The following is a 19,071-nucleotide window of genomic DNA, read 5'->3' as shown; positions in this document are numbered from 1 at the left end:
AATTAAGAAAACCATTAAATACCTTTTTTTTTTGGCTTCTACTACTAAACAATCTAAACTAACAAATTTATCCAAAATTTCACCAAATAGAACGAAAATGAATTTGAATCCCTAAAAACCCAATCATTTATTCTTCTTTGTTTATTTGCTCTTTTCTCAAATCAGATTCTCTCTTCTCTAATTAGCCCATTAGAGAAATTTTTAAAATAATTATTAAAAAGCTTGGAAACATTCTTGACAATATCTGTGTGGAAAGCTTCAGAAACATCAAAGAAAGGAAGAATCTGAGTCGATGATGCCATTAATATTTACTTTGGGGGTGGAGATTAGAAGGAAGAAGAATGGTGATAGGGGTTGGGCTCGTGGGAAAGAGGACGAAGGGATGGGGTGGGGTTCTTGTTTTTCTTTTAACAAAAATTTTCAAAAGATTTTTTTTAAAAAAAGTTTTAAGTTAAATCAACGTTCTTCTTATTTGTCACTCTAGCGTGTGAATTACACGCTTATTTTATATTTTACTGTCTTTAAATTTTATGTTTAAATGACATATTTGAGATGTGATTGGAGTGTTCAACCGAAACAGACTTAAAATAAGTGTCTAAGTGAAAAGTATAGATAATTTTTAAGTGGCTCGATGTATTTTTCCAAAATGCCCCTTAGCGATGAAAAACAGAGCAAATGTACGTTATTTTGAATGTGATCTCAAATATACCCTTCTCATTAGTGAATTAGATTGGATTTGCCCCTCAACTATGCCTACGAGAAATAGAATAAATTTCCCCTCGGTTTGAACTTGGCCCCAAATATACCCTTATCATGAGTGAACTAGTTTATATTTGCCCCTCAAAATTATTCGAATTCATTATTTTTTATCAATCCTTTATTTTGAGGTTAAAAATTTGCTTTCTATTTCTAAAATAACCTAAGGAAGAATAAAAAGAAGGAAAAAAAAAGAACATGTGGAATTGTTTTTTTCCAGAAATACACATCAAAAGCAGATATTTACTAAATATTTCATTTTGTTCAAAGGACAACTAATAAGTCTTCTCTCTTTTAGTTTCTATCTTTGTGAAGATCAGTACTCTAATGTCTACACAATTACAATTATATGAATAAAATTAGCTCAAAAGGAATAATAAAATTAATAATTTATAAATTTTATTCTTTCTGGCATGACCGCAATCATAATTTCTTCAGCAAGATCAAAACTTATTGTTAAGTGTACATAATAACTCCTTGCAATTTCTTCATTTACTTTTAATTATTTTTTATTGATGTAAACTTACGATTTATAATTGTGTTCTTGCTGGTTATTTATTTTCCCATAAAAATAATTTGTTGCCTAGAATTAGTGTTATATTTAACGGTAAATGGTCAAAAATGCCCCTCTACTATTGAATATTGTTTAAAACTACCCTCCGTCGTACTAATCAAGTAAAAATATTCCTACCGTCTTACTATTGAACAAAAATACCCCTGTCTTAACGGAGGTGCCACGTGGCAGCAATCTGATAGAATTGGTCCAACCGATTTTTTTTTGTAAATTTACCCGACCCAATACCCTAAAACCCATCTAAAAAAGGACCTATATAAATGACACGTGGCTAAACAATACCAAAACTAAACATAAAAAGTGGTGAATACCTTTAATACCAGAAATTACCGCCGGCAACCAAATCCATTACATTCCTGTAACCAATCTCTACACACAACAAACATAATATATGCTTAGTACTAGAATCTTCGCCGGCAGTTAAACGCATTTACTCCTAAGCCGTACATCTAGCATTCATCTAAATCGCCTCCGACAACCAACAAATCGGGAGTAAAAAGTAATCCAAATGAAGATGTGGATCGAGAGGTCTCTTTCCGTTGCTTGGATACCGACATCTCAGATTTCAGTTCGTTTTATCAGTGGGAAGTCCTTCAAAATGCTCTGAATCTTGTTGCTCGTGAACAGAAACTCCGACGAGCCTCATCCGATTGTTCTAGCAAATTTTGCTCCATCAGAATTCTTCCCCCAGTTCAGATTCCCCACTTTGTGAAAGCTCATTTCATTTCATTATTCCAGATTTCATGAATCTAAAAAAATAAAATCCGGCAAACTTGACATTGGCGGCCATGGAGGTTCCGCCCATTCTCGGCCATGATATGATGTCTGAGAACTTTATTGGATAATGGCCAAAGTGGGGCAGCAAATTACATATTTGGTGGTAGTAACTTATCCGAATTTTGATGATAGATATGGTTACCATTTAGATTTGAGAAGATGTTTCCTCTTTTATTTGATTTAGAAGAATTGAGTTTTGATTTTGTTAAACAACACATGTGTTTGGAGAGGAAAGTGTGCGTTGGTTGTTATGGCTTCATTGGCGGTGGAGTGTAGGCGGAGGTGAGTGCAAAGGATTGATTAAAAAAAGAGACAAATGAAAAAACGATTTAGACTTATTTTTTAGCTAGGTGTTAATGGGGTCTTTTAAATGTTAATCGATTTTTTTAGGTGGGTTGGGTCGGGTAAGTTTAGATTAGTTGTTGCCACGTGGCACTTCCATTAAAGTGAGGGTATTTTTGTTCAATAGTTAGACGGGAGGGATAGTTTTGCTCCATTAGCATGACGGAGGGTAGTTTTAAACAATATTCAATAGTAAAGGGGTAATTTTGACCCTTCTCCGTATATTTAATAGTTGTTAAACTTCAGGAGGAGTGAATTTTTTTAATAGGGAAAAGACATGAATATGATGAGTAATTAGATGTTTTAAATGGGTAAAAATAAGAAGTTGGATACCGTTAGTTTAGAGGGGCAAATATAAGCTAGTCCTCTCATAATATGAAGCATATTTGGGACCAAATTCAAACGGATCAAAAATTTATTCTATTTTTCATAGTTGAAGGGCAAATTTAAACAATCCACTAGTGATAAGGATATGTTCGAAGCCAGATTCAAAAAAAAAAAAAGAAGCAATTTTACTCTATTTCCCATAGTTGAGGAGCATTATTTGCCCCTTTCCCTATAAATAATAGTAAAAAGGATAGATAACATGTAAATATCAAGAATAACAATTTATATTACTTTAGAAAACATAAAAATAGAGGGTAATATTTGGGCACTGCGTCTTGAATGATGGAGTTCAAATATGCAGGCTGGATGGAAATGAGAAAATTAAATGAACTTTAGAAGATTGGATTTAATTTGTTCGATGCAAACTTAGTTTTGATCCCTTGTTTGACTAAAAGTATTTGAGTTAATTTGGACAGTATTCAATTGCCTTTGGCCTAGCTAAACTATATTTAACTGTAAGTGTGTAACTCAAACTATAAATGGACTCCAATTTCATTACCCATTATTCAATCAAATCCATTAAAAGCCGAAGCAAAATCCAAGTTAGAGAATTGCAATTTTGGGATGTAAAAATCTAATCTTAAGAGTTTTTCCAAAAGAGTAGATCCCTTTAAAGGTTTAGACTTGGAAAAAAATGTTTTGCTTACCAAAAATTAGGATAATTTTTCAATAACTTAGATTGATGCTGCAAAGGTTGATAAGCAACATTCTCCTATATCATTTTCACATCTCTAAGGGTCACAGGTACCAAACCTTTGCCAATATCTTTGAAGAGTAGAAAAGTCTTATACTAGCTAATAGATCATCATTCAAGAAAATATTGTTTAACCTGCAAAAGGGTCAAATTTGCCCTTTATACTAAACGAGATTGAGTAATTTTGTCCTTCGTTAAACTTTTGGGTTAATTTTACCTCCTCCATTATGATAAAGTTCCGTTTTTGCCCTTTAACTCGTAGAGCCAACCAACGAAAATTAATTTGAATACGTGGAGTCCATCCATTTCACGCCAGAGCTCATTTAATGACAAAGGCAAATACGAAATGATGATTTACTAACCATAAGGATGAATAAGCCAAACATTTAACTGATGAAAAAAATTGAGCAATTTCGAATAGCAAATGGATAAATTTGAACCTTTTCCAGACCGACCTCAAAGGTATGGACACTAGATCTTCAGAGATAGCAATAGAAAATTCAAGAATGATTTCACAGGAAAACATTGGGAAGTGAGAATTGAGCTCGAACATGCTTCTTCATCGAGATTTCAAAAGAAAAATGCAAGGAGAAAGATGAAACCAAATGCAAGAGCCAACTGGATATACATTTTACTAAGAACCTCAGCTAAAATGACAGGCTCTAGGTGTTGCAGGTTTCAGTTGCATTTCAGAAATCTCTCAAAGAGCTGCTGCACCTAGAATATAATCATATATATAGGAAGCGGCGAGCTTGCGCTTTCAGAAAAATCATCTCAACTTGCCCTTTAGCTTCACTACAATCTCATACCACGGAGGAGAGCAGTTTGAACTTGCAGAAAGACCATGCCCGATAGAGAAAATTTTTGTGTTCAATATCAGACAAGAAGAAAGCAAGCAACCACTGTCATGAGAAATACAAACAGTTCAATGTACAGAGAAGAACAAGGCAGTAAGTAATGAATGCACTTGGAAACACTAAAATTTAGCTCACATTGTGAACAATTGAGTTTGATCTGACAACATCAGTACTATGTTATACTTATCCAATGAACATAAACAGAGAATATTATGAACAAAATGAATCAATTAAACAAAATTGCATCTCCAAAGCAGCTAAAGTTTCTGCTTTTTTTAACACCAATTTTGTTGTCTGAGGAAATTTGATGATATCATCGAATTCCCAAATTCAGGTGGTGTTCTATACTATATACTAGCTAGTTGATCTGTCACAAAGTTACCATCTTTTGACACAAAAATCATACTTCCATCTGCAGACACAAACATTAGCTTTCAAACTTGCATTGAGATCATTCTTGAATCTTGATATCCAAATCTGAATCCTGACTAGTCTTCAAAGTACAAAATGATGATCAATGTTTACCTTTTCAATCTATCTACTGATCATCAGGCACTTTGTATAAATCAGCTGTAATTTCCGTCAACCACAACCCTGGAAATGACGTCTGCAAAATAGATAAACCAAACATCAACATCACATTACACTGTATACCAAAATGATCATCAACAAAAACAGCAAAAACAAAACAACTATGCCTCAATTCAAACTAGTTGTGATCGGCCATATAAATCTCTTATATTCATTAAGCTCAATTTTGATTCGTTTAATTAGAGACTATCATAAATCAAAGAGAAAATTTAACTTACGTCCAAATTCTTTTGAACAAATTTAGCTCGTTTCTTGGGTCTACGAGGGGGTCTATGTCCCACCATATCCATGAAATCATCCTCGATCTCCTTCCGCGAAAGGGGAACCGAAAACTTCACCCTCTCTCTCTTCTCACCGCTGGTAGAAGCTCCGGCCGCCGCTCCACCGGCAAAACCACTTCGAAGTGTCGGAGATTTGTTCTCCGTCCTTAATGGCGACGAAGCATTAGCTCTGTTAACCTCAATCTTCAACCCTCCTTTCGATCCGCCGGTGCCGGGAGTGAATCCGTTAGGCTCCTTAGAAGCCGCTCGGCGAGTCCTTAAGTTCCACGGCCTGGATAAGTCGACGACATCAGCTGCATCCGCCGTCACAGTTTTCGCCGGCGCCGGCGATACTTCCTTCTCCGGTTGCTCATTCAAACCTTCTTTGAAAATCGCGTCTTTCATCTTGTCAGCTTCTGTTTGAAGATCAAACATAAGCTTCTCTCTCATAGCTCCGATTCCCTCTCCACTATCGCCGGCATTTACCGACCTGAATTTCCGACTAAACCGATCATTTAATCGGTGCCGTTCCACCGCCTCCGGTTCCCTCCGCCGTCCGATCGATTCTTTATTATATGGCCTGCGATGAACGGTAGAGATTTCTCCGTCGGAATCAACCTTAGCGCACCTCAAGAACTTCTGGTTCCCCCACTTAAGCCCACATGGTAAGGTGAAATTGTGTAAAGGCTTTGATCTTTCTGGTCCCATCGCCATTAAAAGTCTTAAGACAATTCAAATAGCTAAGACTCAAAGCTCCGTTCTTTAACCTTTCTTTCACTTTGCTCAATTGATCAACAACAATTTATAGGAAAATTAATATTAGAGAGGGAGAGAGAAAATGGGTTTCATATTCTTGTATATTAATTTTCAAGCTTTGCCCCTTTCTTTTTTGGTTTGTGTATTGTGTTGAGATGAGTTTACGTGAAATCGCCGGGAACGTAAAGTTTATATAGGCAGTCAGAGGAGGAGAGAGAGAAGGCGATTTTAACGTTGGGGTTCTGAAAATCGTAGGTGCTAAAGTGCGCGGTGGAGTGACGTCTTCAATTTTTATTTCCAGGGTTTTCCATTATACGACGTCGTTAATATTTTTCTTTTTTTCTTTATTTATTAATATTTCATGCGTTTTAATTTATGTAAATTAATTTGATTGGACACCTAAGTTTTAAAGTTGAAGTTTGTGATATTAAATATATTATAATATTTATGCGTTAATAAAATTTTAAATTTGTGATCTTAAATAAATATTTATGTGATTATAAAAAATTCTCATTAAAAATAAAATAAAAAATTTAAATTGATTGCTTCAAAACTTAGAAAGTATCGTTCTTTATTAAATAAAAAAAAATAAGTTCACGTAAAATTGCTAAATTTTTATTTTATTTTTTGACAATCCACGGGCTTTTTTTCCCTCCAAGGCTACAGACGCCTCAGCAGCTCACCTTGGAGAATTTGATGAAAACACTATGTTGTAAAGTTGTGACAATGTAACAGCGTTAAATGGAAACAGTCAAGTGGACGATATGAAAAAGGATAAACTTTTCGATATTTTGCGTTTAATTATTTAAAACCATTTATCAATTAAATTTCTTAAAAGATCAATGACACTAATTGTATACAGTACGAGATCGTTTGGTAGGATGTGTTAGGGAAAATAATATATGTATTAGCTTTGGTATAATTAATTTCATGTTTGGTCGTATTTTTTAACCAATATATATAACTAATATTTATATAAATTATACACTCTATTTAGTACTTCTTATACATAGCAAACCATTGCACTAGTAATACCATAATTTTTAATATATGGATAAGCATCTATAAAGGTAGAACTGTCTTTTCAAAACCTTTAATACACCGAATCAAAGAGTGGGTAAAGATAATCAAAGCATGATTAATCCCAGCATAACTAATCTGAGTATTACTAATCTTAGACTACTAATACACCTTATTCAGTACTGTTCTTATACACCCTACCAAACGATCCCGAAGCGTCTATAAGAGATGATAGATACTAATGTTATACTATAATCGATCAAATCACATTATATAAAATTTTATGATTATTGAAAATAGATTGAAAGATACATAAGAAGGCGAAAGACAAATTTTATAATTTGGATCTTAAAAAACAATGGCATATGAGAGTGAATTGAGTCTTAGAGGTCCAATATGCCCATAAATGAACATCATAAGAATATATATATATATATATATATATATATATATATATATATATATATATATATATATATATATATATATATATTCAAATATTTATGGGGTTATATAAGATTGGATGAGATTAAAGTTCTACTATTAACCAAGAAAAAATGATTCCCTTCAATAGAGGGTTAAAGTAGCTAGCACGCAGGCTTTTGGAAGAAATTCCAAGAGAGTTTTATGAAAATTTAAAAATTTGACGTTTTGACAAATTAAAGATCTTTAATAGAATGATTCTGAATAATCGGCTAACATAGTTTGATCATGACATACATAAACTTCTAGATATGTTCATCTGTAGTATGCAAATGTGCGAGGTTAAGCTATTAACATGAAAGAATCAAATATAGAATCAAACAGACAAGTTATCTTTAACTATCTCGAAATCTATGCAAATTTAATTAATAATAGAACACTTAAAGCAAAATATCAGTACAAAAATATTACTTCGATTCCTATTTTGACACATTGCATATGTTTGAAAATATTTGACATTCTAAAAAATAAAGAGTCATTTATTACATTTTTTCATATATATACCCTTATTGTTTAATTAGTGAACTAGTATCATTTAAGTGAGACATTGTCACGATCCCAATTTTTCTCCGCAGGATGTCGTGACGACATCTAGTCTCTAAGACTAGGTAAGCCTAACAATTATGCAGAATAACTGAATATTAAGCTGAAACTCAAACCTCAACATCTGAAATAAATAAAAACTGCAATTCAAAATAATTACAACTCCCAAACCCGGTAGAAATAAGTCACAAGCTCTAAGAGAAATGCTAAATATATCTATACATCATAGTCTAATGAGGATTAGGGAAAACAACATAATAAAGGTAGAGCGGGGACTCTGAGGTCTGCGGAAATTGCCAAATATACCTTGAAGTCTCCACGTACTCACTAGCTCACTGATATCTGGTCTGGTAGGAAGTATCTGGATTTGCACAAAAAGATATGTAGAAAAATAGTATGAGTACACTACGACGGTACCCAGTAAATACCAAATCTAACCCCGGTAGAATAGTAAAGAGGTCAGGTCAGGGCCCTACTGGAATTTATAAAATACAAGGCAGAAGATATAATAATATAATGAAATGACAAAGAAGTGAAACAATGAAAATTTATGGAAGGTAGTAGCACGAAATCAGAGAAAGACAATTACAAAATGAAAGGAAAGCAAAAATCTTACATGTTAAGGAAAGACAACAACAACCAATACAGCAAACAGAGGAAATCAACAGGGCCATTCCCGAGGTATCGTCTCGTAGTCCCAAAAGTAAATTTCTCACAATCTTTTCTTATACCATCGCGGGAGCCATATAGTTTGTTTTGAAAATCGCTTTCCCGAAATAACATCCCGCGTTTTAGTCAACCTTATCACACTGCATGACTTCTAGTAGTTCCCCTACTAGCCACGTGTATCAAGCCCACCTTATCTCACCGCATGCGTTTCAACACCCAGACCTTATACCACTGTATGCGTATCAATAATCACAACGGCACAACAGAAACCTCGTGCAAACAATAACAACCGCACGGCAGAAATCTCGTGCAACAATATCTCATCTCAACAATAATTTACGGAAACCAAAACATAACAACTGAAACAATGATATTTCAAGGATAGCAATTTCAAGTAAAGAATCCCGCAGTTAAATAAAGAATATGAAATCAAGAAAAATAGATAATTTAACTAAACATGTAGTACAAGTTACAAATAAGAGTTAAGACAAGTAGACAAGTGAAATTAGACTAAACACGATAACTATACATGCTAGAATAACTCAGTTAAGGCATAAAAAGGAAACTATTTAGATAAAATCGAAATTTCAACATTTAGCCCGTGTACGCACTCGTCACCTCACGTACACGGCCTTCACACATCACAAATTGTCACAACAATACCAAATCCTAAGGGAGATTTCCCCCCACACAAGGTTAGACAAGTCACTTACCTCGAACCTCGCTTAATCAATCAATAAGAAGGCCTTTCCCTAGATTTTTCGACTCCTAACAGCTCAAATCTTGCCAAAAATAATTACATACAATAAATTTAACTATAAGAAACTAATCTAAATAATGAAATTATGATTTTAGCAAGAATTGGAAAAATCGCCCCAAAAAGTCAACCCGGGCCCACGTCTCGACATCAGATAAAAGTCACAAAATACGAACACCCATTCAACCACGAGTCCATCCATACCAAAATTACTCAAATCCAATACAAAAATCTCGATCAAAACCTCAAAATTCGACCTAAGGATTTTTCACCTTTCCCCCAAATTCTCAACCCAAATCCTTAATTAAATGAAGAAATTAATGATAGATTAGTGCAAATTAATCAAAAATGAGTCAAGAATCCTTACCCAAATATTTTCTCCGAAAATTCCCCCAAATCTCGCCTCAATCCGAACTCTCAAAGTCCCAAAATGAAAAATGAGAAAAAACCCTCGATATTGAAATTTAAGTTCTGATGCCCAGTTATTACACTACGCGATCGCGGAATAACCCTCGCGATCGCGAAGAAGAAAGAAAGTATGCCCATAAGAATAGCCTACGCGAACGCGGACAAGGAGTGCCCAGATCTACGCGATCGCGAATGAAGCCACGCGATCATGAAGCACAACCGTGTGTGACCTGGTGCACCCAAAACCTCTACGCGAACGCGACCTACTCCACGCGTTCGCGAAACGCTATGAACCAAACCTTCCGCATTCGCGTTCGATTCTCTGCGAACGCATAGGGTAAAACACAGTTCACCCAAAAAAAACCTTCGCAATCGCGGACCGACACACGCAATCACATTGAAGGAAATCAGACTTGAGAAAACCAGCAACTTCAACTATTCTTCAAAGTTCCGAAATGTGCCGAACATGATTTGAATCACATCCGAGGCCCCCGGGACCTCAACCAATTATACCAACAAGTCCTAAAATATTATACGAACTTAGTCGAGTCTTCAAACCACATCAAACAACGCTAAAAACACGAATTGCACATCGATTCAAGCCTAATGAACTTTAGAACTTCAAACGTCTACGTCCGATGTCGAAACCTATTAAATCAAGTCCGATTGACCTCAAATTTTGCACACAAGTTTTAAATGACATTACGGACTTGTTCCAACTTCCGAAATCAAAATCGACCTTGATATCAAAAAGTACACCCCCGGTCAAACTTTTCAAAAATCACCTTACTTTTCAACTTTCGCCATTTAACGCCGAAATGACCTACGGACCTCCAAATCAACATCCGAACACGCTCCTAAGACGAAAATCACCCTACAGAGCTATTGGAACCATCGAAACTCCCTTTCGGAGTCGTTTTCACACAAGTCAACCTACGGTCAAGTCCTATGACTTAAACTTCCATTTTAGGGACTATGTGTCCCATTTTACTCCAAAACAAAAAACCAAACCTCCCGGCAAGTTACGTAACCACAGAATGACATAGATAGAGCAATAAATAGGGTTTCAGGGCTAATACTCTCAAAACGACCGGCCGGGTCATTACATCCTCCCCCTCTTAAAACAAACGTTCATCCGCGAACGAGTATAAAGACATAAATAAAGTGGTGAAAAGATGAGGATAACGATTGCACATGTCATGCTTGGCCTCCCAAGTCGCCTCCTCGACTGGCTGACCCCTCTATTGAACCTTCACTTAAGCGATATTCTTCGACCTCAAATTTCAAACATGCCTGTCCAAAATGGCCACCAACTCCTCAACATAAGATAGATCCTTGTCCAACTGGACTGAGCTGAAGTCTAACACATGAGACGGATAGCCGTGATACTTCCATTGCATGGAAACATAGAACACTAGATGAACTGCAGAGAGACTAGGTGGTAGTGCAAGTCTGTAAGCCACCTCTCCAACCCTCTCAAGAATCCCAAAAGGTCTGATATACCTAGGGCTCAACTTTCCATTCTTTCCAAACCTCATAACACCCTTCATGGGCGAAACCCGGAGCAAGACCCGCTCCCCAACCATGAATGCAACGTCGCGAGCCTTCCAATCTGCATAACTCTTCTGTCTGGATTAGGCTGTATGAAGTCGATCATGAATCAATTTTAACCTTTTCCAAAGCATCCTGAACCAAATATGTACCCAATAGCCTAGCCTTACCCGACTCAAACCAACTCACTAGAGACCGGTATCACCTACCATACAATGCCTCATACAGTGCCATCTGAATGCTCGACTGATAACTGTTCTTGTAGGCAAACTCCACAAGCGGCAAGAACTGATCCCAAGAACCCCCAAAATCCATCACACACGCACGGAGCATATCCTCCAATATCTGAATCGTGCGCTCGGACTGTCCGTCCATCTAAGGGTGAAATGTTGTACTCAACTCCACCCGCGTGCCCAACTCATGATGTACGGCTCTCCAGTACCGCAATGTAAACTGTGTACCCCTATCAGAGATGATAGATACCGGCACGCTATGAAGACCGAAAATCTCGCGAATATAAACCTGAGCCAGCTGCTCTGGAGAATAAGTAGTCACCACAGGAATGAAATGATCTGACTTGGTCAATCTATTCACAATCACCCATACTTCATCGAACTTCCTCCGAGTGTGTGGGTGCCCAACAACAAAATACATAGTGATCTGCTCCCCTTTCTCTAGAATCTCTAACTTTTGAAGCAATCCACCCGGCCGCTGATACTTATACTTTACTTGCTGACAATTTAGGCACCGAGCTACATACTCCACTATGTCCTTCTTCATCCGTCTCCACCAATAGTGTTGCCTCAAATTCTGATACATCTTCGTGGCACCCGGATGAATGGAGTACCGTGAACTGTGAGCCTCTTAGAGAATAAACTCACGCAAGCCATCTACATTGGGCACACATAGCCTGCCCTACATCCGCAATACACCATCCTCCCCAATAGTGACCTTCTTGGTATGGTTGTGCTGAACCGTGTCCTTGAGGACAAGCAGATGGGGGTCATCATACTGATGCTCTCTGATACGATCATAGGTAGAAGACTGAGAAACCACACAAGCCAAAACTCGGCTCGGCTCGGCTCAGCTCGAAAATATCCAATCTTACAAACTGGTTGGCCAAGGCCTAAACATCTAAGGGTAAAGTCCTTTCTGCTACCGGTAGATATGCTAAGCTGCCCAAAATCTCCGCCTTGAGACTCAAGGCATCGGCCACCACATTGGCCTTTTCGGGATGATAGAGAATGGTGATGTCATAGTCCTTAAGCAACTCCAACCACTTTCGCTGCCGCAAGTTAAGATCCTTCTGTTTAGACAGATGTTGTAGACTCTAGTGATCGGTGTAGACCTCACAAGGGACACCATACAAAAAGTGCCGCCAGATCTTCAAGGCATAAACAATAGATGCTAACTTAAGGTCGTGGACAAGATAGTTTTTCTCATGCACCTTCAGCTGTCTAGATACGTAGGCAATCACCCTACCGTCCTGCATCAACACCGCGACGAGACCAGTGCACGACGCATCCTAATACACCGTATAGGACCCCGAACCAGTAAGCAATAACAACACTAGGGCTGTAGTCAAAGCTGTCTTGAGTTTTTGAAAGTTCTCTTCACGCCCCTCTGTCCACCTAAATGGAGCACTCTTCTGGGTCAGCCTGGTCATAGGTTCTGCAATAGACAAGAAACTATCTACAAATCAACGATAATTTCTCGCCAAATCAAGAAAACTCCGGATTTCCATAGCTGAGGACGGTGTGGGCCAACTCTGCACTGCTTCAATCTTTTTCGGATCTACCTTGATCCCCTCACTCGATATTACATGACCCAAAAATGCCACTGAATCTAGCCAGAATTCACACTTCGAAAATTTTGCATATAACTTCTTTTCCCTTAAAGTCTGAAGCACAGTCCTGAGGTACTGCTCATGATCCTCCCGGCTCCGGGAGTACACCAGAATGTCGTCAATAAACACAATGATGAACGAGTCAAGGTAGGGCCGGAATACAATGTTTATCAAGTGCATGAATGTTGCTGGGGCGTTGGTCAACCGAAAAGACATCACAAGGAACTCGTACTGACCATACCGAGTCCTGAGAGCAGTCTTCGGGATATCTGGCTCCCGAATCTTCAACTGATGATATCCTGAACGCAAGTCGATCTTAGAGAACACTCTAGTAGCCTGAAGCTGATCAAATAGGTCATCAATACGTGGCAATGAATACATGTTCTTCACTGTAACCTTGTTCAACTGGAGATAATCAATACACATCCACATAGAACCATCCTTCTTCTTTACAAATAAGACTGGAGCACCCCAAGGCGACACACTAGGCCAAATGAATCCCTTATCAAGAAACTCTTGCAACTGTTCCTTTAACTCTTTCAACTCTGCTGGGGCCATACTATAAGGTGGAATAGAAATGGGCTGAGAGCCCAGTAACAAATCAATATCAAAGTCAATATCTCTGTCGGGCGGCATGCCCGGATGATCCGCCGGGAATACATTTGGATAATCCCTCACTACCAGAAATGACTCGACGGCAGAAGTGTCAACACTAACATCCCTCACATATGCTAGATACGCATCACACCCCTTCTCAACCATCCGCTGAGCCTTTAGAAATGAAACAAACCTGCTAGGAACATAATCTAAGGTACCTTTCCACTCTAACCGTGGTAATCCTGGCATAGCCAATGTCACCGTCTTGGCGAGACAATCAAGGATAGCATAATAGGGAGACAACCAGTCCATCTCCAAAATAACATCAAAATCCACCATACTGAGCAACAATAAATCAGCTATGGTCTCAAAACCACTAAAAACAACCAAAAACGACCGATACATACGGTCAACAACAATAGAATCTCCCACGGGTATAGACACATAGACAAGAGAACTCAAGGAATCCCGGGATACCCCCAAATACAGAGCAAAATAAGATGACACATAGGAATAAATGGAGCCTGGATCAAATAGCACTGATGCATCTCTATGACAGACCTGAACAATACCTATGATGACGGAGTCGGATAAAACTGCCTTTGTCCTAGCAGGAAGGGCATAATATCTGGCATGGCCTCCCTCTCTAGGGCGACCTCTACCTGCTCGACCTCCACCTCTAGCTGGTTGTGCAGGTGGGGTGTCAACTGGTGCTGCAATCATGGACTGAGAAGCCTGAGGACCCGGTGGAATACGCGGAGCCTAAGTAGCCTATGGAGGTGCACCCCTCCTGAGTCTGGGGCAATCCCCCACCACATGACGAGTGTCACCAAACTCAAAATAAGCTCTCGGAGGACATGGCTGATGTGGCTGTCTTGGGCCTGATCGACTAGACTGACCACTGTAAGCACCCCGTGCAGGAGGTGCACTAGATAATGGCGGTGCATAATAGAGAGCCTGAGGCCTAGGAGTGGCCGGAGTACCGCTGGAAGCTGGAAGTGCTGAATGAGGGTGACTCACATAGCCCCTACTATGATGATATGCAACTGGGGAACGAGTACCGCTATATGTACCAGACTCTCGAGACCTCTTGGCCTCTCTCTCCTCTCTCTCCCAAGTCAGCATAACCTCCAATCTCTTAGCAATCCCCACTACCTGTTGGTATGCAATGTCCATCTCCAACTCTCGGGCCATGCTCAATCTGATACTGGGTTGAGCCCCTCGATAAATCGGCGAACCCGCTCTCGAACAGTAGCAACCAAGGCTGGTTCATGCCTAGCCAAATCACTGAACATGACCGCATACTCCGACACTGTCATAGAACCCTGGCGCAACTGCTCAAACTCTGCACGCCATGCATCTATGAGACTCCGGAGAACATACTCCCTCAAGAACATATCTGAGAACTGAGTCTAAGTGAGTGAAGCTGCCTCGACCGGACTACCCAACTCATATGCTCGCCACCACTGATAAGCCGCTCCCCTAAGCTGGAATGTAATGAAAGAAACCACACTAGACTCTACAACACCCATAGTACGGAGGATACGGTGGAACTCCTCAAGAAAACCCCGAGCATCCTCTGACGCCAAGCCACTGAAAGTAGGAGGGTGGTACTTCTTGTACCTCTCGAGTCTGAGCTCCTCCTCCTCAGAAACTGCTGCCCTAGCCTTGGGCCGAACTGGGGCTACCGACTGCACTGGCATGACATCAGGAACCTGATCGACATGAACCTGCTGCTCTGGGGTACGGGAGGTGGGAGTCTGTGCTCCTCCCTCAGCCTGAGATATGGCAGGAGCAAGTAGTATCAACACTGCCCGAACCAAAGTGCTGAACATACTCAGAAACTGGGCGAGAGTCTCCTGGAGTGCTGGTGTAGTAACAGGCATCTTAGGTGCCTGTCCTACAACTGGAGCTACTGATGGATCCTCTGTAGCAGCTCGTGCGGGTGCTCTGGCTGCATCACGTAGACGTCCTCGGCCTCTACCCCGGCCCGACCTCTCGCGGCTCTAGCTGTGGGCGCGGGTGTCTGGTCATCCGATCCAGCTGTACGTGTCCTCACCATCTGTGAGAGAATAGAAAGACAGAAATTTATAATTCGAAGTAAAAGATTTCGCACGATAAGAAATCAAAGAAGTGAAGTTTTTCCTTACAGTTCCGTAGCCTCCCGAAAATAAAGTACAAACGTCTCTGTACCGATCCGCGAGACTCTACTAAACCTGCTTGTGACTCATAACACCTATGAACCTAGAGCTCTAATACCAACTTGTCACGACCCCAATTTTTCTCCGCAGGATGCCGTGACGACACCTAGTCTCTAAGACTAGGTAAGCCTAACAATTATGCAGAATAACTGAATATTAAGCTGAAACTCAAACCTCAACATCTGAAATAAATAAAAACTGCAATTCAAAATAATTACAACTCCCAAAACACGGTAAAAATAAGTCACAAGCTTTAAGAGAAATGCTAAATATCCCTATACATCAGAGTCTAATGAGGATAAGGAAAAATAACATAATAAAGGTAGAGGGGGACTCTGAGGTCTGCGGACGCTGGCAGATATACCTTGAAGTCTCCACGTGCTCACTAGCTCACTAATATCTGGTTTGGTAGGAAGTACCTGGATTTGCACAAAAAGATGTGCAGAAAAGTAGTATGAGTACACCACAACGGTACCCAGTAAGTGCCAAACCTAACCTCGGTAGGGTAGTGACAAGGTTAGGTCAATGCCCTACTGGAATTTATAAGATACAAGACAGAAGATATAATAATATAATGAAATGGTAGAGAAGTGAAACAATAAAAATTTACGGAAGGTAGTAACACGAAATCAGAGAAAGACAATTACAACATGAAAGGAAAGCAAAAATCTTACAAGTTAAGGAAAGACAAAAACAACCAATACAACAAATAGAGGAAATCAATAGGAGCACTCCCGAGGTACCGCCTCGTAGACCTAAAAATAAATAGCTCACAATTTTTCCTTATATCACCGCGGGAGCCTTATAGTTTGTTTTGAAAATCGTTTTCCCGAAATAGCATCCCTCGTTTTAGTCAACCTTATCACAGCGCATGACTTCTAGTAGTTCCCCTACTAGCCACGCGTATCAAGCCCACCTTATCTCACCGCATGCATTTCAACACCCAGACCTTATACCACCGCATGTATATCAATAATCACAACGACACGGTAGAAACCTCGTGTAAACAATAACAACCGCAAGACAGAAACCTCGTGCAATAATAACAACCAACCAATCATCTCAACAATAATTCACAGAAACCAAAACATAACAACTGAAACAATGATATTTCAAGGATAGCAATTTCAAGTAAAGAATCCCACGGTTAAATAAGGAATATGAAATCAAGAAAAGCAGATAATTCAACTAAACATGTAGTACAAGTTGCAAATAAGTGTTAAGACAAGTAGACATGTGAAATTAGGCTAAACATGATAACTATACATGCTAGAGTAACTTAGTTAAGGCATAAAAAGGAAACTACTTAGATAAAACCGAAATTTTAACATTTAGCCCATGTACGCACTCGTCACCTCGTGTACACGGCCCTCACACATCATAAATTATCACAACAATACCAAATCCTAAGGGAGATTTTCCCCCTCACAAGGTTAGACAAGTCACTTACCTCAAACCTCGCTCAATCAATCAATAAGAAGGCCTTTCCCTCGATTTTCCGACTCCGATCGGCTCAAATCTAGCCAAAAATAATTACATACTATAAATTTAACTATAGGAAACTAATCTAAATAATGAAATTATGATTTTAATAAGAATTGGAAAAATCGCCCCAAAAAGTCAACCCGGGCCCACGTCTCGAAATCGGGTAAAAGTTACAAAATACGAACACCCATTCAACCACGAGTCAACCCATACCAAAATTACTCAAATCCAATACAAAAATCTCGATTAAAACCTCAAAATTCGGCCTAAGGATTTTCCACCTCCCCCCCCCCACCATTTTTCAACCCAAATCCTTAATTAAATGAAGAAATTAATGATAGATTAGTGAAAATTAATAAAAAATGAGTCAAGAATCCTTACCCAAATATTTCATCTGAAAATTTTCCAAAATCTCGCCTCAATCCGATCTCTCAAAGTCCCAAAATGAAAAATGAGAGAAAACCCTTGATATTGAAATTTAAGTTCTGATGCCGTGTTATTACACTACGCGATCGCGGAATAACTCTCGCGATTGCGAAGAAGAAAGCAAGGTTGCCCACAAGAATAGCCTATGCGAATGCGATTGACTCCACGCGAATGCGGACAAGGAGTGCCCAGACCTACGCGATCGCGAAGCACAACCGCGTTTGACTTGCTGCACCCAAAACCTCTACGTGAACGCGACTTTCACCACGCGTTCACGAAACGCTGTGAATCACACCTTCCGCGTTCGATTCTCTGCGAACGCATAGGGTAAAACACAGTTCACCCAAAAAAAACCTTCGCAATTGCGAACCAGGACACGCGATCGCATTGAAGGAAACCAGACCTCAGAAAACCAGCAACTTCAGTTATTCTTCAAAGTTCCGAAAAGTGCCGAATATGATCCGAATCACATCCGAGGCCCACGGGACCTCAACCAATTATAGCAGCAAGTCCTAAAATATCATACGAACTTAGTCGAGCCTTCAAATCACATCAAACAATGCTAAAAATACGAATTGCGCATCGATTCAAGTCTAATGAACTTTAGAACTTCAAACTTCTACGTCTGATGCCGAAACCTATCAAATCAAGTCCGATTGATCTCAAATTTTGCACACAAGTCCTAAATGACATTACGGACATGTTTCAACTTTCGGAATCGGAATCCGACTCCAATATAAAAAATTCCACCCGGTCAAACTTTTCAAAAATCACCCAACTTTTTAACTTTTGCCAATTAACGCCGAAATGACCTACAGACCTCCAAATCAACATCCGGACACGCTCCTAAGACCAAAATCACCCTACGGAGCTATTGAAACCATCGAAACTCCATTGCGGAATCGTTTTCATACAAGTCAACCTGCGGTCAATTCCTACAATTTAAACTTCCATTTTAGGGACTATGTGTCCCATTTCACTCTGAAACAAAAAATCAAACCTCCCAGCAAGTCACATAACTACAGAATGACATAGAGGGAGCAATAAATAAGGGTTCGGGGCTAATACTCTCAAAACGACCGGCCGGATCG

General features: G+C 39.2%; 1 protein-coding gene across 3 annotated transcripts; it reads right to left on the bottom strand.

The window, feature by feature from the left end:
- Positions 1–4,008: 4,008 nt before the first annotated feature.
- LOC104085255 (uncharacterized) lies at positions 4,009–6,253 on the bottom strand. 3 transcript variants are annotated; one of them, XM_009589251.4, is made up of 3 exons: positions 5,197–6,246; positions 4,913–4,994; positions 4,009–4,432 (listed from the first exon to the last, which is right to left on the bottom strand). In XM_009589251.4, the coding sequence occupies exons 1-2, from the start codon at positions 5,950–5,952 to the stop codon at positions 4,926–4,928; spliced, it is 825 nt and encodes a 274-aa protein (XP_009587546.1). In that variant the 5' UTR covers positions 5,953–6,246; the 3' UTR covers positions 4,009–4,432; positions 4,913–4,925. The 3 variants fall into 3 exon arrangements, with proteins under 3 accessions (XP_009587546.1, XP_070055796.1, XP_018622554.1); XM_070199695.1 differs by lacking the exon at positions 4,009–4,432 and adding an exon at positions 4,484–4,799; XM_018767038.3 differs by lacking the exon at positions 4,009–4,432 and having other exon boundaries at positions 4,484–4,994; positions 5,197–6,253.
- Between the last annotated feature and the right edge of the window lie 12,818 nt (positions 6,254–19,071).

This window comes from Nicotiana tomentosiformis, chromosome 4, assembly GCF_000390325.3.
Source record: "Nicotiana tomentosiformis chromosome 4, ASM39032v3, whole genome shotgun sequence".
In the NCBI taxonomy this organism is placed as follows: domain Eukaryota; kingdom Viridiplantae; phylum Streptophyta; class Magnoliopsida; order Solanales; family Solanaceae; genus Nicotiana; species Nicotiana tomentosiformis.
The sequence above is the reverse complement of the archived record's forward strand: the minus strand, read 5'-3'. Positions and strand labels throughout refer to the sequence as shown.